The sequence below is a fragment of the Alosa pseudoharengus genome, unplaced genomic scaffold (assembly GCF_046254945.1).
Source record: "Alosa pseudoharengus isolate Yale_2024_CS ecotype anadromous, Long Island Sound unplaced genomic scaffold, YU_APseudo_1.1 YU_APseudo_1.1_scf_1, whole genome shotgun sequence".
NCBI classification, from domain to species: domain Eukaryota; kingdom Metazoa; phylum Chordata; class Actinopteri; order Clupeiformes; family Clupeidae; genus Alosa; species Alosa pseudoharengus.
Window position 1 is genome coordinate 30,357,760 of NW_027468564.1, and position 25,646 is coordinate 30,383,405.

At 40.4% G+C, this 25,646-nt stretch overlaps 2 protein-coding genes across 6 annotated transcripts; both read left to right on the forward strand.

Annotated features, from left to right (window-relative positions):
• The first annotated feature begins 1,381 nt into the window (after positions 1-1,381).
• On the forward strand, positions 1,382-10,807 carry LOC143124823 (uncharacterized). 2 transcript variants are annotated; one of them, XM_076286520.1, is made up of 9 exons: positions 1,382-1,803; positions 2,445-2,537; positions 2,727-2,906; positions 4,317-4,387; positions 4,621-4,678; positions 5,253-5,361; positions 7,205-7,275; positions 8,074-8,269; positions 9,356-10,807. In XM_076286520.1, the coding sequence occupies exons 2-9, from the start codon at positions 2,445-2,447 to the stop codon at positions 10,135-10,137; spliced, it is 1,560 nt and encodes a 519-aa protein (XP_076142635.1). In that variant the 5' UTR covers positions 1,382-1,803; the 3' UTR covers positions 10,138-10,807. The 2 variants fall into 2 exon arrangements, with proteins under 2 accessions (XP_076142635.1, XP_076142629.1); XM_076286514.1 differs by having other exon boundaries at positions 1,382-1,799.
• Positions 10,808-11,437: 630 nt separating this feature from the next.
• Positions 11,438-15,469, forward strand: LOC143124838 (uncharacterized). 4 transcript variants are annotated; one of them, XM_076286545.1, is made up of 6 exons: positions 11,438-11,645; positions 11,902-12,225; positions 12,789-12,926; positions 13,052-13,153; positions 13,771-13,820; positions 13,996-15,469. In XM_076286545.1, the coding sequence occupies exons 1-6, from the start codon at positions 11,534-11,536 to the stop codon at positions 14,275-14,277; spliced, it is 1,008 nt and encodes a 335-aa protein (XP_076142660.1). In that variant the 5' UTR covers positions 11,438-11,533; the 3' UTR covers positions 14,278-15,469. The 4 variants fall into 4 exon arrangements, with proteins under 4 accessions (XP_076142660.1, XP_076142645.1, XP_076142653.1 ...); XM_076286530.1 differs by having other exon boundaries at positions 11,438-12,225; XM_076286538.1 differs by having other exon boundaries at positions 11,438-12,225; positions 12,831-12,926.
• The last annotated feature ends 10,177 nt before the right edge of the window (positions 15,470-25,646 follow it).

Consider the following 25,646-nt stretch of genomic DNA (forward strand, 5'->3'; position numbering starts at 1 on the left):
TTCCCTTACTTTAACATTTTGTATTCCTTCTTTCACTGAATCCACTGACTCACTTAGAGGAATCCCAGAGATCACACCCCTAACAAAGTTTTTGTCATATGCCATTGAACACTTCACTCGCTGTCCATTTAGTTTATTTGTCTTTATTGCTTTCTGTTGTTGTTCATCACTTTTACATATTACCAGTAAAGAACCATTCCTCAATTGTTTAGCGCTCCTTACCTCCCCAATGTCTTTATGCAGACTTTTGGTTAGTTGGATTGGACTCCACTCGTTAAAAGTAGTCCCCTCTTGTAACAATTTGATAAACACCTTGAACTCATCTTCACTCCTTTTCACCGTTTTTATTTCTTTATCAATGTCACTATAATCTGATTCGTCTCTATCTTTAGTTTTCCGTTTCCTATTGATTACTTTCCACTCATCCAAACTCCCGCGTCCAACTTGAATTTCCCCTGGGGATCAATAAAGTATCTATCTATCTATCTATCTATCATCCATCTCCCCATCCTCACTTCCTGATCCGTCATTTCCTGACCTCTGACCATTCACAGTCCAGTTGTTGCCAACCGCCTGTAGCTCACGATCAACAGACAAACGTCTACGCTCCTTTCCTCCAGATGCCACCATTCCCCCCTGTCTTGTGTACAATTGTCAATTGTTTTACATTATCAATTGCTACAGTCATGTCAGTCAAAATGCATGATACACCTATTCTGTTGAATAATCCCCCAAAAAAACATTTAGGCATTAGTTTATTGAATAATTATATGCAAAAGTGTTGCATATATGTAATCTTTCAAACAGGGATGTCACTAGACCCAAAACTCTAAAACCAGTAAAAGGGTCGCCTATGGTTTCAAGTATTATCTGGCCATTTCTATTACAGCTTTTTGGAGATCACTTCTGCACTATAAACCAGACCTTTATTTTCTTGTAGGCTATAGGGCAATTAATTAGATGATCTAGCTACAAACTGCAGTGCAAACAGTAGCCTACTGTATTCCATACAAATCCTATCTGGCAACGCAAATTCTGATGCAAGCAACTAAGAAAAACTGCAAAACGATATGGCAATGTGAGTGATTAACTTTATTCATATGTTTTGGATCCCCTAAACATGTAGAATGCTCCTTTTTTGGGTGTATTACAAAACATATTGATTAAAATGATCATACTAGAACAGTTTTGCATTATTTTTCTTTCTTCAAAAATGTGTATTCACACGTGAGAGAATGCCATTACAGTAAACCCCTGAGTTAGCCTAGCCTACCTGATACCTTGCAGGTACCTTGATACTTCAGAAAATGAATCTGATTTTTCATCCTGTACGCCAGAGGGCGGTAAGACAGTAGCTTCGACTAAACCTTACAATCGCGTCAGACGGCGAAGCAGGCTCCACACACAGCATCAAAACAAACCACACACAACCGCGTTATGTTACTGTATGTATGTCCCGTCTCACAACTTCAAAGGGATTAAATCTTAAACAAAAAAGGAAAGAAAGAAAACCTTGCTGCTGTCGTTGAGAGTTAACACTGGGATATTTGTGTCCAGTCATGTAGGCTATGTCTGGTTTCTTTCAGAAGGTTGAAGAGACTGAAATGTGCGCGTGTGGTTTCGCCAGGCTTTTTTTTTATGAAGTTAACTTAACATTTTAAAATTATTGGCAGCAAAGCACAATGCAGAATCTGACAGAGTGCAGACTAAAGAGCTTCATTTCGCGCTTTGAGCTCTTGCCATCGCAACAAACAGGCAGCGCGAGAAAACAGAGAGGAGCAGAGGACGACACGGAAAAGGTGGGTAGGTAGTTGGGGGGATTCTAGTTTGCTGGAATGTAAAGATAGATTGTTGAGATGTTAACACTATGTGCAAAATATTAGGCTAGCTGTAGCTGTATTGCATGCGTTGGTGATTAGGTTATCTGGCCAAACTGAGCTAGAAACTATTCATCCTACTGAAATTCCCGGAAGCCTTTTGGCCCCTTTGCCCATGGAAATGACATAGGGAATTTAGCCTATAGTGGGAATTTATGTTTTTGAATCCCTATTGAGTGCTTGTAATAGCCTAGTTTGATTATCGCACAATGTTTTTTGTGGTCCCTTGCAATTCGGTTTTGCATTCCTCACAGAAGTTTTGCATTCCCTTGCAAAGTCAAAACGTTGCCTACTGCGAGGGAATGCAAAAGTATTGTGGCGAATTGCCAAAAAAACTCTTAAAGATAAAATTCCACCTCTAATAAATAATTCCCACCATAGCTGCTAGGCAAATAAATTCCGTATTTGGCTACCAGCCTAGTTTTAGACCAGGTCTAACTTCACTGTCTTTCAGGCTTCGTTTTGTTTTTCAATTTGTGAAGGTCTCAATTTTGGAACCTGGACTTCCTTTGTATTGATCTGTGTGTGTGTGTGTGTGTGTGTGTGTGTGTGTGTGTGTGTGTATAGATGGACGAGATTGCTCAGCATATGGACATCACTCACAAGCGAGCCTGCATTGACCTCGAGAAGGCCACTCAACTCATCACACAAGTTTTGCAGGTGAGAAACCTGCAAACAGAGGACCATCTTTGTTTGTTTGTTTGTCTGTTTGACACTTATGTCACTCATGTTGATGGATGAATGCACTGATATTGCTTTATCTGTCACATGTCATCACCAATGGAATTCTATTTGCCACACTGGAAATTACGGTGTGTGTGTGTGTGTGTGTATGTGTGTGTTTGTCAGCATGAAGTAGGGAGGAATCGGGAGCTCTACATGTTGATTCGTCGTTTGGAGGACAGGGAGGTGGAAACTAGGCAGAGACTGTCAGACCAGGCGGAGTCAAACAGCCTTCTGAAGGTGAAGATTGACGAACTACAGAAAAACCTGGAGGAAAAAGACAACTCCCTTACACAAGCCAACCAGGTGTGTGTGTGTGTGTGTGTGTGTGTGTGTGTGTGTGTGTGGTGTCATGACCTGTCCATCACTCCATCATGATCGTCATGTAAGCATATGATTTGGAGTTTGTTTCTGTCTGGATTGTATCTGTGCCCTACAGGTGCAGTATCTGCGTATATGTATGAAAAAATATGTACTTTGTGTACCAGTATGGATTGTATGTATCAGGGTTTACGTTAGCTGGCTACAGACCGAAATTTGTCAGTTTCATGTGTAGTTCTGCAACAGAAATAATATAAACGGACAGAATGTCTGCTGGAAAATATGCTAAATTAATGAATTATTGTAAAACCTTTCCACAATTGCCAAAGTGCTCCGGCTTGTATTTGAGACAGGCATCTATATTAGACAGGCCTTTAATTCCTTTCAGATTGTTTAGTGTTTAGAGAAGTTGTTCATCGAGTGTTAGAAATAATAATCCAAACATACTTCTTTCTCTTTGTCGCCATGGTAGTATTGAAAGAAACACATCTAGAAAAACTAAAGACTAGAAAGTTTGTGAACCTTTTTGTTTTGTTGCCAGCGTAATAAAAACAGGTATATGCTTACCAGTCTATCTGTGTCATTACAAGATAAAAAAAAAATTGTCTAATGAGCACATTTGAAACAAAATGGGATGAATTGAACATTGTAAGACAATGCAGAGGCCTAGTCCATATTGAAAGGTTCAAACAATTTGGATCTATGGCTTTCATCACTGCATTCTTTATTAATGCCTCAATCTAATCAAAACTTTAGTGTGCACAATCTGCACCAAAGTACTGGCTTAAACAGATGATCTGGCAGGTTGTAGGAGATTAAATACAACCAAAAACTAAAAACAGACCAGGTCTCTATTTGAAACTGGCCTTTCTCAAAACTTGTAGCCACATCAGGCGTGTAAAAGTGACTGGCGTCTATTTGGGACTCGGCTTTTGAAGTTTTACAGTAATTAAATAACTTTCAATTGACTAACATTGCACAAGATTTAACATGTAGTACGTCTTGGTTGCATATGTTAGCCATATACAGTATTAGCCTGGTTGCCTGTAAAAAGTTGATTATTTTGTTTCAATTTTGCACTAACAGCCGAGTACTTTCATTTCATTAAGTTGCATCAGGATGGAATTCTTGGAGTTGCAGTTCCATTGCTGCAATGCTTATTCATGTAATTTCAAGTTACCTGTATTTAGTTTGACTATTCCTACTTTAGGGCTGAATTCCAGGGCAACATCTGTAATGGCCACTGGAGTTTACTGGGTATGTGGCATATTGCTGTGTTTTTTCTGATTTCCTGTGTGTGTGTGTGTGTGTGTGTGTGTGTGTGTGTGTGTGTGTGTGTGTGTGTGTGTGTGTGTGTGTGTGTGTGTGTGTGTGTGTGTGTGTATAATCATACAGACTGTGGCCTTCTTGAGGAATGAACTGAGAGATCTTCAACAACGGCTTCAAAGACAACAGAGTAAAGATAGGTGCGGGCATACACACAGACATTCAGACCCCCTCACAAAGACACACAAACACTCTCACAAACACACAACACACACACAGACAATCAGATGGTTGTACTCACAATGGATATTATTTTGCTATGTAAAGCCTTAATGGCCAAGTCATGTCTCATTGTCTGTCATTATCTGCACATGTTTTTCTGCACATTGCCTCCTCTTTAACTTTTGATCTCTGCCACTTCTGACCCCTATAGGACACACCAAGAAGAAGATGACTGGCTGCAGGTTGGGGGAAGCCAGTTCAAGGTTGAGGTATGTGCACACTCACGCACACATACACACACACCCGCACGCACACCTACCTTTTTACACATGCGTTTTATGCTGTTATGGCCAGGCACACTAACCACAACAGAATTGGGGTAATGTAACTCAGAGTAAGGGGTAAACCTCCTAATAGAAGAGCTGTATGGCTTCATTCTCCTAAATAAACAATGCCATAGGGCTCTTGTTGTAGGAGGTTTATCACTTACTCTGAGTTAACTTACCCAGGTTTGTCACTAAACCACATACTTAGAATGCTCCCCAGGTGTTTCTTTTGTTAAATCATAAGTATATTAACATTTGAGGAAACATGAGACAAAATATAAGGAAAACACAGAAAGGTTCTCCCCGACCGCTAAGGCTGCAGAGATTTCATAGGGCCAGCTCCACTTGCCCCCGATAGGTCTTACTTGCCCCCGCTGGTCTTACTTGGCAAACCTTGCCAATAACGCTGATTCTGATTCTGAAACATATTGCTGAGTAGCCAAAATATAGCAAAGGGAAAATAGCACCTCAAAGAGGTAATGGAAGGACATAACACATGGCCTTGTCTCATATCCAGAGTCCCCTGGTCTCGTCTGAGGGCCCGAGTCTGCTGGACGCTCCAGTGTCTGGGATTAAGGATGATGAAGGTGCTGAGGATGATGGCTATAGAGAGTACAGTCCGTCTGGTAAGCAGTGGTGCAGGGGAACTGAGCTAAACACATGTGCACACACACACACACACACACACACACACACAAATACACATAATACATGCATACAGTACAGGCCAAAAGTTTGGACACACTATTTACAGGGTTCCTACGCAGTATGGAAAACCTGGAAAAGTATGGAATTTGATTTTAGTAATTTCCAGGTCTGGATAAGTATGGAAAAAGAAACATACAACAAAGAAACAAGGGTATGGAGTAATATGGTTTCCAGACTATTGCATCTACATTACTAATCACTTCACTCAGGTCATAATAAACCATTCCTACTGTTGTGTAGCTTAAAGGCACACTATGCCAGTTTTTTAGCTTAATTTACCTTCATTTAACAGCTTCAGAGTCATTGGAATTTTCGGGTTGAATGGTGGCCGTCTCGCTTCCCCCTAGCGCCTGTGAGCGGAAAAACCACCCTTGCAACTGTGGGCCGGCGGGCCGACAGCCTCAGTGTCAGGAAGTATAACGAGTGTAACGAATTGCTTTACTGCATTCAAATACACATACACGTCAGGCACCGGCTAGAAAAAGGTAGCGATGGAGTTTCTCAGACATTCGTCATGACAGAGCCAGCGAAAAAGAAGCAAAAACCGAGAAAACAGTAAGGAAATTGCCAATACTGCATAGTTTACCTTTAACTGTCAGTCCCCATTGTCAAGATACAACTATGATACAACTAAGATACAACTAAAAATGACCCAGCTAAATGAATGAATATTAAGTGTCATTTTTTAATTCACTTCAGTTGTCCATACTTTTGTTTTCACCAAGTTATCCCAAACCAGATGTGGCCGCAATGTCGAATATGGTCAGAAAAATCTACCGAGAAGTTTGGAAATTTGAGTATGGAAAAAGTATGGAATTTTGAAATGGAAAATGTGTAAGAACCCTGTATTTACATTGTAGATTCTCACTGAAGTGTAGAAAGGGGAGATCGCACACAGGGCCTGAGTAGTTCCAACAGTGTATTTTTAAAAAGCCGAAAAAACAGTTACAGGCCACATAAACAAGGGGTAAACGTTTCGGGTCTAGCCCTTCATCAGTATTCCTTATACGTGACGCGTCAAAGGGCGCAGCGGCCATTTATAGGCTCGCCTGCCAATCACCCAATAACCCCAAGACATATGAGTGCATTCGGGGTCACATATCCGAATCACTTCTTCACTTGAGTATTACGTCTTTTGGAGACTATACGCACCGGGCGACACCTCAATACTAGACGAAAGGCGCAGACGCCACACTTCACCTTCGAGATTCTCACTGAAGGCATCAAAACTATGAATGAATACAACATTAAATGATTAATATTTGTCAAGTTATGCATTGAATGAGAAGGTGTGTCCAAACTTTTGGCCTGTACTGTACATACATGCATACATACATGCGCAGTTGCGCACACACACACACACACACGCACGCTCATACTCACACTCACACATATACACGCATGCACACACATACACGCATGCACACACCTACACTAATACGAGGTGGTACTGCTATGAGGCTTGCTACTGTAGCATGTTAACTCATGTTTTTGGTGATTGTTTTTGTACATTTCTGAGTGATATTCTGACCTGGTCCACAAGACTGTATAGCCTAGTCGGGCAGTACTGGCATGTGTGTGTGTGTGTTTGTTCATCATACAATAAGAATATTGATCAGAGATTAACAGCTCAGCTAGTTACTTAAAAATGTGCCTCCAAAAAGTTTTTTATTTTATGTTTTCTTATTAAGCTGAATTACATGAAATGCTTTGCTCAATAAAGGAATGTAAAAGTACCGTAAGTCATTTCTGTTTCTGCAGCAGAGACCTCCAACCCCAGAATGGAACACATCATGTCTTCAGCGGCGGACATTAAAACTGAACTGATACAGGTACAGTGTTTGGAAGTGTACAAAAGTAAAAAAGCAACAAAAAAATCCCCCACAAAAGACACACTAATGCCACAACTTCAAACATCAGACAAGCTACTGCTAAAACTGCAGATCCAATTGCACTAATGTTAAAACTAATTAAATTGTAAAATCACCTCAGGCAAACTGATGCTAATAAAACTTAAACCACTTAAAGCTGCAGTTGGTAAGAATTATTTGATCATATTCACTGAAACCGACACTATGCTCCGACAGAACAACATAAATCAGCCGGTTTTAGAAAAAAAAAAACGCATTTCTACCTCCACCTGTTATTTGTTTTGCAAAAATCCACAGCTCCTGGTTCTTCTTGTCCAATCAGAGCAGGACTATGTGAGATCTGACTGTCAATCACAGTCTGGTGCAGTCTGGTGTGCACTGATGATCACAAACTCGATGAGAGGGTGCTCGGTGGTAGTGGGGGAGGGGCATGAGAGTTGTAAACATTCAACATTTTGGCAACTCCCCTCAATCAGTCAGACTTGCCAACTGCAGCTTTAATTCGAAATGCTAATGCACTTATAACCGTAAAACCAAAATGTGATGCTAATGTCAACAAAACTAACAACATTACACTAGCTAATGCTAATAACAAAGCAAACTAATCTCATTGGACAAGCTCCACTGTAAGCCACTGCATTAAAGCAAGTACCTTTCTTCTTTCTAGTAAGAATACTAAGGATATGTTTAATAGTTGATAAATAGTCAAGTTGCCATTTTTCCTTGCCAATATTTTATCCCTTCCTCTATGTGTTTTAGGTAGAAGTGGACAAATCAAGCACGGCTCCCATTCTTAGCTCTGAAACGGGCCTGTATGCTCCGTCTCCGTCAGACCCTCTGTATCTGGCCCAGTTAGGTGGGGTGTCCGTAGAGCCGGTGGACCGCTGCACGACCGGGGGACAGCGGGGGGCGGACATGGAGAACAACAGCAGAGATGGAGGACCGTTTGAGACCCGTAAGAGAATCACACACACACACACACACTTACACACACACACACACACACTTACACAAACTTACACACAAACACACACACACACACACACACACACACACAAACACACACAAAACACACACACACACACAAATAAATACACACTCTCTCTCTCTCTCTCTCTCTCACATACACACACACACACACACACACACACAAAAATTACTCCACATCTTCATACATTCCATTTTTAGCAAGGCACAGCTTGGCAAATATACATACGTTGAAGACCCTTAATAGTGTAGACCAATCCCTGCAACATGTCAAGGATCTAGCATGAATTGTTACAAAGTAATGGCTTATGATGATCATTGGCTTAAGATGATCATTGTTGGGTACAATGCCATTGTTCATATAAAGTAGGAAGCAAATCCAAGAATGACAGGTGTGGACATTTTCTATATTCTGTTGATTTGGCAGAGTGTTCACTGTCCGAGTGTTCACTTACTAATCATCCTTGAGACCTATTCCCCGTCAGGTAAACTAACATCAATACTACAATATAATATTATAGCTGTATGGTTTTCATGAAGCCATCGATCATTGAAATAGTTACTCGCTAAAATGTACCCATCCAGAGCTAACGTTAAATGACGGCTCTAGGGTTCATGCGTTTGAGATGCTCATGCATCGCCGTCGTGCCGTGAAATGACTCTCCTTTACAAAGTCTGAATTCAACCTATTTTGTAGCTTTATTTCACTAAAATGTTCCCACACATTTGAAACTTTTGGCTTTCCCTTCACTATGCGCCATCAAACGTTATTGAACACTTGCGTGGAGTAGCCAAAGACTTCATTATCATAGTCCTTTCAGGGTGCCTATAACAATACGACGTGTCAACAATAAAATGTTGCGTCAACAAATTGTCATAATTGATGTTGTCGGCTTTGTCGACTAACTGCAGCCCTAGTGATCAGATTAACATTATTTTATTTTGTGCGCGGCCTGATCAATTTTGTGTGCGGAAATTTCGAGGCTGAACGCATGCACAGCTTAGAGGGAACATAGACGCTAATGCTCGAGTGTGCTTTATGTTTTTCCCCCAGTGAAACGAACAGGCCCATCCACCTCATCCGCTACGGCCCCCTCCGGGGACCCGGCATCCAGCTGGACCCTGCAGACTGTTGCCTTGTCCACCTCCTCCTCAGAGCCGGAAGAGTCCGGAAATTTCTCCTATTCTCCACACGATGACGGCCTCGTGGGAGACCTCACGAGAGACTCGGACGCTCCGACAGGGGAGAGACCGTACCACTGCCCCCAGTGTGGCAAGAGTTTCAGCCGAGAGAACATCCTGAAACAGCACCTGTGGCGTCACTCGGGGCCGAGGCGGCACCACTGTCTCCAGTGCGGCAAGAGCTTCACCCACGTGGGAAACCTCAAGGTGCACCAGCGCACTCACACGGGAGAGAGACTGTACCCATGCGCGCAGTGCGGCAAGAGCTTCACCCACGAGGGCAAGCTCAGAACGCACCAGCGCATTCACACGGGGGAGAGGCCTTACCAGTGCGCGCAGTGCGGCAAGAGTTTCACCCAGAAGGGGAACCTCAAGACTCACCAGCGCACGCACACCGGCGAGAGACCCTACCGGTGCCAACAGTGCGGCCAGGGTTTCCACCGCGAGTACAACCTCAAGCTGCACCAGCACGTTCACGCGGCCGAGAGGCCGTGGCAGTGCGCCCAGCGCGGCAAGCGTTTTGCCGACGTGGGATACTTGAGAAGACACCAGCGCATTCCCGCGGGGGAGAAACCATACCGCTGTGGTCAGTGCGACCAGAGTTTCACCTTACAGCACCAGCTTAAACAACACCAGTGCACTCACATAGGATAAGCCCAGTTGTGTCTCAGTCATTACATCTGTTGTTAGAACCAATACCTGTCCAGCTATCTGTCATTATCTATATGTTGCTTCAAAGTTTGTTTGTTTTTTTGTGTAAAATACTGTATAATAACTCGTTACAAACAGGTAGCAATAAACAAATTGCTAACAAATGGTAGCATTTTGTTTTCACAACATCTTGACAACTGGAACGCGTCCAACTCGATTTCTACACTTCGGAGACAACTGGAACGCAATATAAGATTCTGATAATCTGAGTGGCGAAGGTGTTTCTGTTAGTTCACAACCTATAGTCCATGACTATGATGGCATGGAAAGCAGGCAATGTGTCTTAAAAAAACAACTACAGTTCCGCTCTTTTGAATGTGAGCTTGTGCTTGAAAACACACAAATTCAAATCAAACCAGATACACAGCACAGGAGACATATGATGCCATGTAGTTAAAATGAATACATAGGTAAATGTATTTCACACCTCATTGATGTGCATTTACATTTAAGTAGCGTCTACTTTTTCTGTTTTTTTTTTCTGCTTTCTCCAAATAAATGTGCCGAAAGAGGGAGAAACCCTACGTGTTTTTTTATTTTGTTTTATTTTATTATATAAGAAGAAACATTCATGATAATTCACCACAGCTGTTACATAAATGTGCGGTGCAGATATGAGAAAATATATGTGTAAATAAATATATAATATATTAAAGATATTGTTTGTGTTTTATTGTAGAAGATGGCAATGTCAGTGGTTGGGTAGGGACCACGAACACAGAATAACCACTAGATGTCTCGCTCACTCTATTATTAAGACTATTATTTATTATGATTATTATATACATGTTTACAAGAATGACAGGAGTTTGATGTATTTATTCAACCAGCACAGTAGAGATCCTGTTCTCCGTCAGTGTATCAGTTTGTCTAGCTTATCAGACTGGCAAGAGCTGGCAAGAGAGGAGAGTTTGATAAGGGAGTCTGTGGTAGAGATATGCTTTGTAGAGACGAGAGTTTGATAAGGGAGTCTGTGGTAGTGACATGCTTTGTAGAGACGAGAGTTTGATAAGGGAGTCTGTGGTAAAAACATGCTTTCTCTATGTGGAAGCTTTGTATCCACAATCAATTTAATGTAGTTTTTCAGTTAAGTGAGCTCATTGTTTTGTTTGATTGACAGGTGGTCTCCTCACATTCGCATTTAAAGTGACAGGCTGCACTGGCGGCACTGTTGTTATCAAGTGTGGATATGACGACGATGAGTATCAACAGAACGATAAGTATTTTAGATAAGTAGTTTAAAAAATGCGATGATCTGATTAGAACTGATGGTCTTAAATATCAGTGGGTGAATGATGGGAGGTTCTCTCTGTATGACAACACCACTGGAGGATTCTTCATGGTGAGATTCAGACACCTGACCCTACAGGACACTGGGGTATATCAATGTGCTGTGGATATAAAGTTGTTTCCCGACAGATATAGAGAAGTGGATTTGAAGATAATGGAGGGTGAGTGTCAACTTTTACAAACATTTAGAAAAATGTGTAATCTTTCTTTAGTTTCCTAAAATGTCTCAACACTACCTCTTTCCTTATATTTGTCATAGAGTGACTGAGTGTCTTTACAGGTTCATTAGACATACAATATGTACAGTTTCTGTTATTCCTCACATCCACTCTGTGTGTGTGTGTGTGTGTGTGTGTGTGTGTGTGTGTGTGTGTGTGTGTGTGTGTGTGTGTGTGTGTGTGTGTGTGTGCTTATCAGATACATGCTGTAACAAAGCCCTTAAACTGTCTGCCTATGAGGGAGAAACAGTGAATATCAGCTGCAAGTTCCCACAAGAGTTCAAAAAGAAGCCCAAGTATTTCTGTAAGGAGGATGGAGATCTGGGATGTAAGTGCAGACTATCAACTCCAGAGGACCAAACCTGGGTTGGTGATGAGAAGCTCTCTCTCCATGACAACAGAGATGGAGTCCTGACTGTGTCCATCTCCAGCTTCAGCACCAGTGATGCTGGGTCATACTGGTGTGGAGTGGACATGGGGGACTACAAAGCCTTGATCACAAATGTACAGCTGACTTCAACCAGTAAGTTCAACACACCAATGTCAACTTTATGATCACGTCAAATACTTGTATCTGAAATCTGCATGGCAATGTTTTTCTTTAAAAAAAACAACGTTATACCAATATAACTATGAGAGGTATGTTTAGCACTCATGTATTTACACAAATTATACAAATTACAAATTACCTCAAACATGATCTATGCATGTTGATTATTTTTAACCCTTTGAGAGTGACACAGAACCTAGTAGCTCTACAAGATTTGCACTGTTAAAGGGTAACATGCTAACTGGTGTATTTTGGGCTTCGTATAGTCAGGAATGTTACACTAGGAAAGGTTTTCTTTTGTTTGTATAGTGGTGGGTTCCATCTTAAAACATAGAACTTCATTAGTGCATGTAGATGGCTGGTGTTATGGATTAAGTAGCTTTTTAAATTATGAGTTAAATAAAAAAAAAACTAAAAATGACATGGTCCTCATGATTTCTCTGTTGTCTTTGTATAAACTTTGCTTACATGATTGATAAATAAAGTCAAAGTCAAATGAGTTTGAAAAATGAGACTGTGGACTGTGATTGTAACAGATGCAAGTCAAACGACTTCATCGATGATACATCTATCATCAGCATCTCCAAAAACATCACTATCGTCATCATCTTCATCATCATCTTCTTCTTCATCATCATCACGATCAACAACAACAACAGCAGCACTAAATATGGGTATTTTGATTTTTTTCCCCATGTGAAATCTTCGTAACGGTCCTCTATAGCTGTCTGTTCAGTGTTTTTATATTCATCAGCACCTTGGACGACTGCCACTGTTTTTAAATGTTAATCGTTCTCAGGCTCTGGTCTGCTCATCCCATTATCTGTGAGTGGAGCAGTACTTATCACCATTACCATCATCATCATAATCATCTGTAGATGTAAGAGGTACAACACACAGGGTAGGAGATGTTTATTATTGCAAAAATACATGTGCACCCCCCACACACAACAGATAGATAGATAGATAGATAGATAGATTGATTGATTGATTGATTGATTGATAGATAGATAAAATAGACAGTTAACATTTAAACACCTCTTCATGCTATAAGGGATAATAGATGATGCAGCGGTTCAATGGTTACCCGTAATGTCTAAAGACTGAACTTCAAAAAAAGTGCATCAAGTGCATTGTGAAGGTTGTCAGTTCAAGTGATGATCCTTTTAGTCATTGTTGTGTGCCTGTATAACTAGTGTTAAAGCAACACAGTGTTGTTTTTTTGCCTTAAAACAACAAACAGCTTCAAACTCATTCTGATGCTACACTGACTTGTAATATGGAGAATGATTTCTCTGCCATTGCCAATGTGTGCCTGAAATGCTACTTCACTACCAATTGTTGATCGGGTAGGATCATTACCTGTTTAGATGGTTTTGGACTAACGGGTACCGTCTTTGCGCTAAAAGTCTTTAAAGGGGAGTAGGTATCAATTATTCCATGGTCGTCTTTTTTTAACGGTCAGTTTGGTTTCTTTTGTATGTTTGTTGTTCTTCTGCTTGTTTGTTTGTTTCTAAGTGTCCAAGATGTCTACCATGGTGATGGCAGCTGAAGAGAACAATACACAGGTGATATTCAATTGGGATCAGTTTCCTTTTTTACTTCTTCTTCTTCCTTTCTCTACGGGAATGGCAAGACTGGCTACTGCAAATACGTATAAAAGGGAAAGTAGAAAACACGATGATTAAACCCACATTTGAGATTCCATATATGCCCTTGAATTCTGCCTCTCAATCTCTCTAGGTTGTCAACACAGAAGCATCCTATGATGAAATTAAAGACGTTAGACTGCATGCTAATTCGGGGACCGCTGAATCTACACTTAGCACGGTTTACGCCACGGCACAACTACCCACAATCCCCTCTGATTCCCCTATGTACGCCTCTGTACAGGATGCAGATATATCTGCAGACACTCCGACTTATGCTAGGTGTGTGTTTAATGACAGCACACACAGGTCCTCTGCCATAAGTACAGGTAGAGATGACAACTCATGTAACTATGCATCTGTGAAACGTCAATGAATCTGTGAATCCACTGCATTTGTGCAATGTGAATGTTGTCCAGTGACTGTACAAATCATAAACATGATCTAGGCCTACTCAGTGGAAAACAACTCTACTAAAACGGTGATTTAAACACATTGATTTTGACCAGATTGACTACTTTTTTTAACACTTTTCTACACATTTTGATTGACATGTTGAAAAGAAGACCTAGAGCCAAAAGAGTCTGTCTGTATGTTATTAAAAGCTCCACCTCCATCTAGTGTCACAATTGTATCATTGCATTGCATTGTAATGTCACAGTTGAGGCTATTTTATAATTCACATATTTCTGGAAAAAAAAAATCATTCCGTTTACTTTGATTTATTGATTACGGATATTATAACCACATCTTTTAGATGCATACAGTACTTTACAGTAGGTCAGTGCATCTTGTCACGCAGAGGGAATAAAGATTGTTTGTTCATGCATTGGTAAATATACTGTATGCAAACAGTATGCACATTGATTATCAGTGTATCTAGCTTATCAGGCTCTGATAAGAGCCAAAAAGAGTTTGATAAGAGAGTCCATGTCAGAGACAAACTCTGTATGTGCAAGTGGAAAGGCTGGACGGATGTGATGACCAAGGTTTTTCTCTTCTCTCTCGTATCACACTCTTCCTTACATTTAACTTTCCTCTGTCTTTCTACATCACATCACATTTATTCAGTTACCAGACGCTTTTATTCAAAGCGAATTACATGTCTATTATATTACAAAGGCCTTTGTCCCCATGAGCAACTCTGGGTCAAGTGCCTTGTTCAAGGGCACAACGGTGGAGGCCGGGTATTGAACCTTTTCAACCTACAACTCTTCAGGCTACTGCATGCTAGCTCCTTAGCCACTACGCTACCACTGCCCAGCACTTCCTGCATCTCATCTGTGCCTGGCTGGCCAACTGTCTCTTTATGTGCCTGTAAAATTAGACTTCTGATTTCTACAGGTTTAGTTTGCTGAGGATGTCGATCAGGCAGATGGTGTTGAACCAAATATGTTGGTACCGAATCAACCCAATAGTGGAAGTCACGAAAGGGATTATGTTTTGAATATTTGTACACATCAATAAAATGGTGTAAATGTGTTTCATATGCATGCATTTTGATGTATGTGTACAAATATGTGTTTATATTTTCATTGGCATGAATACAGATACTGTACAATGCAATGTAATAAAGGAGTTTTGACATTCAAAATTTCTTTCTTTCTCTCTATTTCTGTCCTTATCTATCTGTGTGAAAAAAGGGGAAAGAGGAACAATCACTCACTTCTGACTACCTCATTGAGTGGTTACTGAGTAACTACCTCAGTTGCACACAGATACAATGAGAATAACACACACACACACACACGCATACTCGCAAACACACACACGCAAACACAAACACACACACACACACACATGCAAACACACACAACATTAACATGTCATCCAACAAGGAAAACAATACACTTTCACAGCAGGAAGCAACACATTACAGGGGTAAATTGCAGCTATCTGGCGTGAACGCATCACAGGCATAGAGGATAGCCCAGGTATTATTTTCCTCCTCAGGATGAAGAGGCTTATCTATTTTCTCTTCTTCTTCTACCTGAGCACAGGTAAGTTTCCTTTTCTTCAAAGTGCTAGAGTATAAGCTACATGTCAAATGTCATGTGACAATTATTCATTAGAACAGCTATGACTTTGCTCAAAATAATGCTTTGATAATATGGAGATCATGTTTGTACACATACAGTGTCCACAACATATACCTGTCCATATATCCAAAGTGGGCATGTGTGCAGCCTCAACGACATGTAAGAGTTATTTGTGTAAAGAACCTATTGTCATTGGATACATCTCTGTCATAATTACATGTACACAACATTGTGATCACCCAATATACAACCAGCATTTATATAGTACTTGTGGCTCTCATTGGTTGTATGTAAACCTCTATTGCCATCTGATCTACTATAACTGTAAGATAGGTTGTATGACTGTGATAAACAGTAGATTGTGTGCAACGCATCCAAATGCTGTTGACATTATGTTTTATTAAATTTGCAGATATTGCTGATGCATTTCGTGTGATAGGATATGTTGGGAGGACCGTCAACATCAAATGTGTTTATGAAAATGAATATGAGAACAATACCAAATACTTCTGCAAGGGCAGATTAGCAATATCATGTACAGTTCAGATAGAGACACCCCATAAAAATCAGTGGGTGAATGGTGGGAGATTTTCTCTGTATGACAACACCACTGGAGGATTCTTCATGGTGATCTTCAGAGACCTGACACTACAGGACACTGGGAGATATCACTGTGCTGTGAAAAACCCTTTAATTGACAAATCTGAAGTGGCCAGACTGGATATAAAATCTGGTGAGCTTGTGTTTCTTAGATAAAGAAAAAAACTCAATTTCAAATTCTTCAATGAAGCCATTGTGGTGCCTTTGCAACTGTACTCTCACTCTAATCACAACTGAAATACTGCCACCCATGGCCATACTTATTAAATTAAATATGTATCATTACGGGTGAGGGTACTTTTGTAATGTCCTATGCTCATGTCTTTGTAGCCGTTAAACTGGTTGACTACATACCAATTTTGCATGTAATATAATGATAAATAGATTGATGGGTACTACAAATGGTACATTTATGCACTTCTAATTTATACAAGAGACTGAATTTTCATGTTGTTGTTTTTTCAGGAACTTGCTGTGTAAAACCCCTCACAATTTCTGCCTATGAAGGAGAAACTGTGAACATTAGCTGTCGTTACCCAAAAAGGCACCTCGACACACCCAAGTTCTTCTGCAGACACTCTGCAGACCTGGACTGCAAGTACAGATTAGTGACCCAACACAACCAAGTCTGGGTTAGTGATTGGAGGTTAGCATTACATGACAACAGAGAGGACAGAATTCTGACGGTGTCCCTGAAGAACTCCAGCATTGGTGATTCTGGGTCCTACTGGTGTGGAGTTAAGACAGAGCGATACAGCAGCTTGATCACAAATGTGGAGTTGAATTTCACCAGTGAGTGGGACATTCAAAATACCAGTATACCATAAACATACAACATTATGTATCATTATGTCTTACTATCAATCTTTTTTTGTGCAACCTCACTTTATTTAAGATAAATATGACTCATTGATTTCTTTTCATATTTATGACTATACAGTATGTTGCAAGATATTTTTGTGCATCGAGGCAACATGCACAAAATTGTGTGCTATTTGTCCGTGCAATTGTTTTACTAACAGTATGCTCTGTCTACTAAGTTGTGTGTGTGTGTGTTTTTTCTTTACTAAATCAAAATGACAGCACAGGCTCTGAATGTTTCAGTAAAGCAGTGTTGTCTTTTCCTTAGCCTGGTGTTGTGAGCAGCATCTCAATGTGACGGAGTTCTCAGATGGAGATACAGCCATTATCGGTTGCCCTTACCCACAAGGCTTTGAGGACGAGGAGAAGTTCTTCTGCAGAGGAGAGCGCCGTGACAACTGCACGGATCAAATCACGGTCAACGAGACTGGTGTCTGCACGGTCAATGGGAGGTTCTCTGCCTTGGATAACACTACCACTCGCAGCGTTAAGGTAACCATCAAAGACCTGAGACCAGGGGATTCTGGGACATATTGGTGTGGGTTTGACAGACTCTGGAGACCGGCCGACTACACAAGGGTCGTTTTGTCTGTGGGTAAGTTACGGATTACATATTGACACATGGACATGGGCACATAATGTTTTCTAATAATGTGAGACCAGGTTGGATGGTATCTTACTCTTACATTAATATCCCCAAAATAAATAAATGAATCAGGGAGCAGGACGCCCAGTGCAACTGATGCTAGTCAAACAACGTCATCACTGATATTACCTTCATCAGCAACATCATCATCATCAGGTAAGGTCACTCTGATATTTGCAGATTTCTTCTTTGATGTTCTGGTGTTCTGTGCTTCTCATTCTGCAATAACCATACAAAATCTTCAAGATACACTCTCAATTCTAATCCAATAACCATACGAAAAAATCTTCAAGATACACTCTCAATTCTAATCCAATAACCATACAAAATTGTCAAGATACACTCTCAATTCTAATCCAATATATGGTCTGCGTTGTCTTCAATTAAATTATTCTTAAAGTGTCTACGTATGTGTAGATTTTGGTAGGTTTCGAGTTGTGTTGAACGCACCATCACATTCGTGGGGGCACTCTTCGATTGACTTGCATTGTTTTTAATAAAGCTCCATTGAGGTACAAAGTAGTAGTACAAGAGAAAAGGAACAGGGCTGGCTGGTTTGCATACTAAATAAGACATGGACATGTGTGACATTAAAGCTGAAGTCGGCTAGATTTTTTTGATCGTATTTACTGAAACTGACACTATGCTCTGACAGAACAACATAAATCAACCGGTTTTAGAACTAAAAACGTGCTTCTCCAACTATAGAGCCTGTTATTTGTTTTGCAGAAATCCACAGCTCCCGGTTCTTCTGGTCCAATCAGCGCAGGGCTGTGTGACATCTGACTGTCAATCACAGTTCGTGCACACACCACAGATCCCCCCCCCCTCCCCCCTCGCGCACGTTACAATATTGCACAAACTTGATGAGAGGGTGCTCGTGGTAGTGGGGGAGGGGCGTGAGAGTTGTAAACATTCAAAAGTCCCCTCAATCTGCCAGACTTTAAGTAAAAAAATATTCGTTCTTCACCTGCTCTTGCTATATCTAGGTCTTTTTGATAGAATACTTCAATAAAAAAGATGCAAATGGCCCCATTCATTATCCGCCAGCTGACCACGCTGCTTCTACTTAAAATGCTAATTTCCCAGCACAGCTCTAGCTCTGTGAATGGGAAAATGCTAATTTCCCAGCAGAGCTCTGTGAATGGGAAAGAGATATGAAGGCTCACCTTGGACTGAGCCAATCAGCATGTTGCTTCAGCAGCACAAAAAAGGTACTGGGTGGATTTGCCAAATATCCACAACCTCTCATCCAGATCAATACACTCAAGTCATTATCAGCAACTCCATATTGGAGGTCATTCACATCAGTTCTCGCAGCCCTGAGATCAAGGACGCCACCACATCTCAAGAGTATACAACAAGCTTCTGTCACACTCAGGCCTTTTCGGAGTCAACATATTAATAATTACTTAATAAATAAAATAATTAATATAATAATTAATAAGGACTTGTGGTCATGTGACAAGCTCTCCCTACACAGTGAACAAGTGCTGCAATTGCAGCACGAAAGCTTTATGCTTGTACGTTTTTTTTCAGTGAGCATTAAATCATAAATAAATTATTTATTTTATTATGCATTTATGCTTGTACTCAGACTCTGGTCTGGTCATCCCAGTATCTGTGAGCGCAGCTGTGCTGGTGATCATCATCATCATCCTCATCATCATCATCGTCATCTGGAGAAGCAGAATCAACAAGACAAATGGTATGCTATCTGCTTATTATCTCTCTCTCTCTCACACACTCTCTCTCACACACACACACACACACACACACACACACACACACACACACACACACACACACACACGTGATAAACAGTGCAGTGGATGCTGTCAAGTGATGGAAATGTAAACAGAGACTACAGACATTTAAAACACACACAATTGGTTTAATCAATTGATCTATATAACTATACCTATACTCTCACCATTTTGAGGTCTTTTGAGGTCTTGAAGCCTTTATTGTCAGGTCTGGTTCCTGAGGTCTTGATGCCATTTATTGTCAGGTCAGGATCCTGATTATGAAGTCCCTTTGTGCTCACCATTGTTTTGCATATCACGCCAGTGGCAGATAGCCAATTTTGAAATAGAGGAACTATAGTCATAACATTTGTCAATTATTACTTTAGTATTATTACTTTAGTATTATGACCGCCACATATACTGTAGGGATTGTCAATTCTTTTTTTTCCCCGTCATCAACTTCCTGAATATGTGGTCAACGATTCCCGGAACACCGAAACACCTGGGCACATAAAACTTGGGCATGTAGCTCCCACTAAACTTTTTAATCCTCGGGGGCCACTCAACCCCCCACATTCTGAGTTGATGAGATGACTACATTCTCACTGACAGTCAACCAGACACTTTGTCATACCAGGAGAATTTAAATGTCTCCCTGATTTTTTTTTTTTTTTTAACTCTTTTTTTAACTCACTCGAACTCACTCTGCCTTGCTAATTCATTTTGAGTAGTTCCACATCAGGAAGACCATCAAACATTTTGTCAATACAGGTAAACTGTACCCCCTATGATTGAACACCCTGAAAATCGTATAATTTTAAAATGCTCTTAGTCAAAGATAGGTTCAGCTACTTTCAGTGAAGCCCAATGTGTGAACTCTTAGATTTCATGTTTGTTTGTTTTTGTCTGTTTGTCAGAACCCAAGATATCATCTAATATCACGATGACAAGCATAGAGAGCAACAAACAGGTGAGTATTACATTTGTTATTTTTTTGCTGTATTATGGAATAACATATATGACCAATAAGGAAAATGAGTAAACTCCCAGGAAATAAAACAACAATCACTTGAGTATCTGAAATGTTAAAAATCTGAAAAGTGTCGGTAGGTGTGAACAAATCTAGTTCTGAAACACTTATTTTACCTTCAAGCTACTTTAATCTCACACTCTCAATGACTGCTTTATGTTGTTGTTGCAACTTAAAGTAGAAAACACAGAAGATATACTCTGCTCAAAAAATTAAGGGAACACTTACAGTTTTACACAATTGTTAAAACACATTTTTTGAAACCTTCCACCCTTTTCTACAATCTCAAACTACATTCACAGAATGTCTGACAGTTGTTGCATAATAAAACACTCGCCTCAAAAGTTTTACTTGTGCTCAGAACCAAACAGTGTCACAGAGTACCGATCCAGTGATTGAAGTGTTCCCTTCATTTTTTTCAGCAGTATAACCCCCCCCCCCCCCACCCACACACACACACACACACCTTGATTCTCTCTCTAGGTTGTCAACATGGAAGCCTCCTATGATGACGTTGAAGACGTTAGCCCGTATGCTAACTCTGGAACCACTGAGTCTACACTTAGCACAGTTTACGCCACAGCCCAACTACCCACAGCCCTCCCTGACAACGCTATCTACTCCAACACTCAACTCACAACCCAACTGACTGGAGCTGCGTCCAGATCTGATGGAGCTACATACGCCTCTATTCAGCATCCAGATCAGTCTGCAGAGACTCTGACTTATGCTAGCTGCATGTTTAATGAGAGCACACACAGGCTCTCTGCCATAGACAGAGATAAAGACGACAGCTCCTGTGATTATGCATCTGTGAAACCTCAATCCACTAGATAATAAACTATCTTAGACAATCTGATGGAAGGTCTGTAACAACGTCTAGTCAACAGTTTCACTCGGCATTATAAACCAAGCTGCTTATTAGTTGGATTATAACGTTGTAAATATTGTACGAGTGACTGGAATTTTCATATTGCTGGTAGCCTACTTCCAGCCTACTTTAGTTTTAAAGTCAGGATTTGGTTACGGAAGTAAGGTTTAATGATTATGTTTGGGTGAATGTTCACAGTGTACAAAAAGCTATATACATATAAAGTGCAACCATAAAATGGATGCTACCATGCTCTTGGGCAATTTCAATGCTGCAGAAATGTTCTTGTATCCTTCCCCAGATCTGTGTCTTCACACAACCCTGTCTCTACAGACAATTCTCGACCTCGTGGCTTGGTTTTCACATTGACATACACCATCAATTGTGAGACCTTATATAAAGAGATGTGTGCCTCTCCTACTAATGTCCAGTGAATTCATTTAGGCACAGGTGGACTCCAATCAAGTTGTAGAAACATCTCAAGGACCATTGATAGAAGTAAGATGCACCTCAGCTCAATTGCAAGCATCATAAAAAAGGGTCTGAATACTTATGAATACTTATGTAAATGCAATATTTCGGTCTTTTATTGTTTATAAATTTACAAAACACTCCACTTGTGGATCGTTGGATTATTGTGTGTAGATTAATGAGAAAAAAATTAATTGAATCCATGGGTCTGAAACATAACAAAATGTGGAAAACTTGAAAGGGTCTGAAAACTATATACTGTATATAAGACTGACTGAGTAATCCGGGATGAAGGGCCTTGGCAGACAGGTAACCTAGGACCCAATGGTTACTTTTCTCAAAACATTCCGCTTCCACTGTATACTATATATATATATATATATATATATATATATATATATATATATATATATATATATATATATATATAATGATGTCATGGTTAGTGGTTGGTCAGTCAGTCATATATATAAGTGACTGACTCTTTCTGATCTGAAGCTGAACATAAAATTGTATGAACTTTCCAAACTAAGTGTGCGCCCTGACTAATCTGTAAGTCACAGGGCCACAAGGCCTGTTGCCTGTTATTAAAGCCACACAGCTCCATCTAGTGACACAATTATATAATTACTGACATGACATGTTTTGGTACTTGTTGTCTAGCAGATACCAGTGAGAATTGAGTGTGGATAATGCAATTTAGTGAGACAGTTAGAATCATATAGGCCTTTCAGCGTGATTTCTTTTTGTGGAAAAAATGTGCTGGACTGGGCGGCGGTCATATTTTGTACCGCTCTGCGGTACATCTAGTTTTGTATTATACTCAGATGGATGCACACACACACACATGATTATTAGTTTACAAAAATGGCAATAAATTGGAGCAAAAAAAATACAGTTGTCATCAACATATTTAGCAATATATCTTGATCCAAATATATGGCAATATATACAACTAGATGTACCGCAGAGTGGTACAAAATATGGCCGCCGCCCAGTCCAGCACATTTTTTCCACAAAAATAAATCACGCTGAAAGGCCTATATGATTTTAACTGTCTCACTAAATTGCATTATCCACACTCAATTCTCACTGGTATCTGCTAGACAACAAGTACCAAAACATGATTAGTTCATAGATTTCACATGTAAAATTCATTTTATACAACCCCATGTTGTGCATGTGCATGCATGCGTACATATGTCTACTGTGTGAGTATGTGTCATACGTATGATTACTGTGAATGTATGTGTGTGTGTGTGTGTATCTGTTTGTGCACATGTGTGCACATTAAATGGGTTAACATGACCCCTGGAGGCAAACATACAGGAAAAAATGGTCATCCTAGGCCCTACAGTTCTCAAGATATTCACAGAGAACTGTGTCTGCCCTACCCTCCTTTCGGGGGGTCCAGTCCAGCGGGGGAGCTACAGATCAAAACGAAAAATGACGGTTCCATGCTATCCATGTGGGGGTACATGCCCACCAAGTTTCGTGTACCCCGGTCTTTCATTGTCCCGGGAATCCTTGTTGGTGTACGTCACTAAATGTACACATAAATTATTTTATTGTAAGGCCCCCCATGAACGAAAGTACACAAAACTTGGCATGCCTTCGGAGGGTGTCATAATGATCCTACACTTTTAATTTCGTGCAGTTTTGACCTTGTCAGCCAGAGATATTGTGATGAAAACACCTAATTTTTTGCTTTTTTTAATTTTTAACTAGGTGGCGCTATACATGAAATAAGTGGTAATGGGATGGGTTGACATGCCCCCTTAAGACCAACATACATAAAAAAGATGGACCTCCTAGGCCCTACGGTTCTCGAGATATTCACAGAAAACTGTCTCCGGCCACCTACAGGCCAGTTGGTGTATAGTAACATAGATTAATTTATTGTGTGGCCCCCCATGAACGGAATTCCACAAAACTTGGCATGCATACAGAGGGTGTCATAATGATCATACACTTCCAATTTCGTGCAGTTTTGACTATGTTAGGTCACAGATACCTTCAATTACAACACCTCATTTTTACTTTTTTGTGTTTAACTAGGTGGCGCTATACATGAAATGAGTGGTTATGGAATGGGTTGACATGGCCCCTTGAGATCAACATACAAAAAAAAAATGGTCCTCCTAAACCCCACGGTTTTCGAGATATTCACAGAAAACTGTGTCTGCCCTACCCTCCTTTCGGGGGGTCCAGTCAAGCGGGGGGGTTACAGATCAAAACGAAAAACGATGGTTCCATGCTATCCATGTGGGGTTACATGCCCACCAAGTTTCGTGTACCCCGGTCTTTCAGTGTCCCGGGACTCATTGACGGAAATTTGGGCATGCGAAAAAGAAAAAAAAAAAAAAAAAAAAAATTCTGACTAAACCTATATGACCGCCGCTTCGCTGCGCGGCGGTCATAATAAGAGATGCCAAATGATGTCAGTATCCCATAAACTAAACCCACCTGCAAGGTCTGCCATTACCCTTATACAAACCCCTCTATCAAACAATTACTAATATGTCCACTGATTTAAATCTTTATGTTCATCTTGGTAGGAAACACAAGACCTGGCCAACAGATGCAGTTCTGTTTTCAGACAGATGGGGGCATCAAAACAGTGACTCTTCAAAGAGGTCATAGAAAGGGGAACCATAGCAGTATATCTTTTTTAATACAACATGGTTTTCATCTAAATGATAATATGCAAAGGTCAAATCAATACATGACATGATTCAGTGTAAAACTCATCATATGGCTCAATGATGGATAATTTGTGTTTTCTTTGCTACTAAGTGACAACTGTTTGGAATGCCAGCAAAGCTTGTCTCTGCACTAGATAATGATGTCATGGTTAGTGGTTGGTGTGCAAAACAGGATCTTACTCCAGACCTCACACACCTCAGACTTTATCAGATGAAAACGCATCAGAGAAATGTGACACAATTTTGCTGCAGTTACCCTTTCTATACAGAAGTCAGTGGGCTCAAAAGACTGAATTTCCTTATAAGCAAACAACATTTTGTAATCTAATGAACAGATGAAGTATCACAGAACCTAGCAGAAGGCCCCAGCCTCAGACCCCACCACCGCAGTCTGTTATGTGAAGTTGTGTTCACAATGATGTGTCTATTTAGGTGCTCCAATGTGATATAGATGCTATAGACCTCTCCAGAATAAGTCCCGCCTCCTAACTTCCGTATCCATCCAACCTTCGGTCGTCAAATGTCTATGGGAAATAACATGGCGTTTTGAAAGATTGTACCTGTCAAACTATGTAGGTGACAAAGTAGAAAAAGCTGCTGGGCAGATTGGCCTACACACTTCTGCCATCTAGTTTCCACTGGATTTTTTGATTTTCGGTGCCGTTTAAGTAGTATAGTCTATAGTATACTACTTAAACGGCACCAAAAATCAAAAAATCCAGTGGAAACTAGATGGCAGAAGTGTGTAGGCCAATCTGCCCACCAGCTTTTTCT

What these genes read in the sequence shown, in the direction of transcription:
- LOC143124838 (XM_076286530.1), top strand. Translation starts at nt 11,706, where the DNA reads ATGTCTCAACACTACCTCTTTCCTTATATTTGTCATAGAGTGACTGAG. An exon ending in TGTACAGCTGACTTCAACCA is followed by an intron (nt 12,226 to 12,788) that starts GTAAGTTCAACA and finishes TGATTGTAACAG; the next exon opens with ATGCAAGTCAAACGACTTCA. An exon ending in TAAGAGGTACAACACACAGG is followed by an intron (nt 13,154 to 13,770) that starts GTAGGAGATGTT and finishes TTTGTTTCTAAG; the next exon opens with TGTCCAAGATGTCTACCATG.
- LOC143124823 (XM_076286514.1), top strand. Translation starts at nt 1,683, where the DNA reads ATGCAGAATCTGACAGAGTGCAGACTAAAGAGCTTCATTTCGCGCTTT. An exon ending in AGACAACAGAGTAAAGATAG is followed by an intron (nt 4,388 to 4,620) that starts GTGCGGGCATAC and finishes TGACCCCTATAG; the next exon opens with GACACACCAAGAAGAAGATG. An exon ending in TGGAGGACCGTTTGAGACCC is followed by an intron (nt 8,270 to 9,355) that starts GTAAGAGAATCA and finishes TTTTTCCCCCAG; the next exon opens with TGAAACGAACAGGCCCATCC.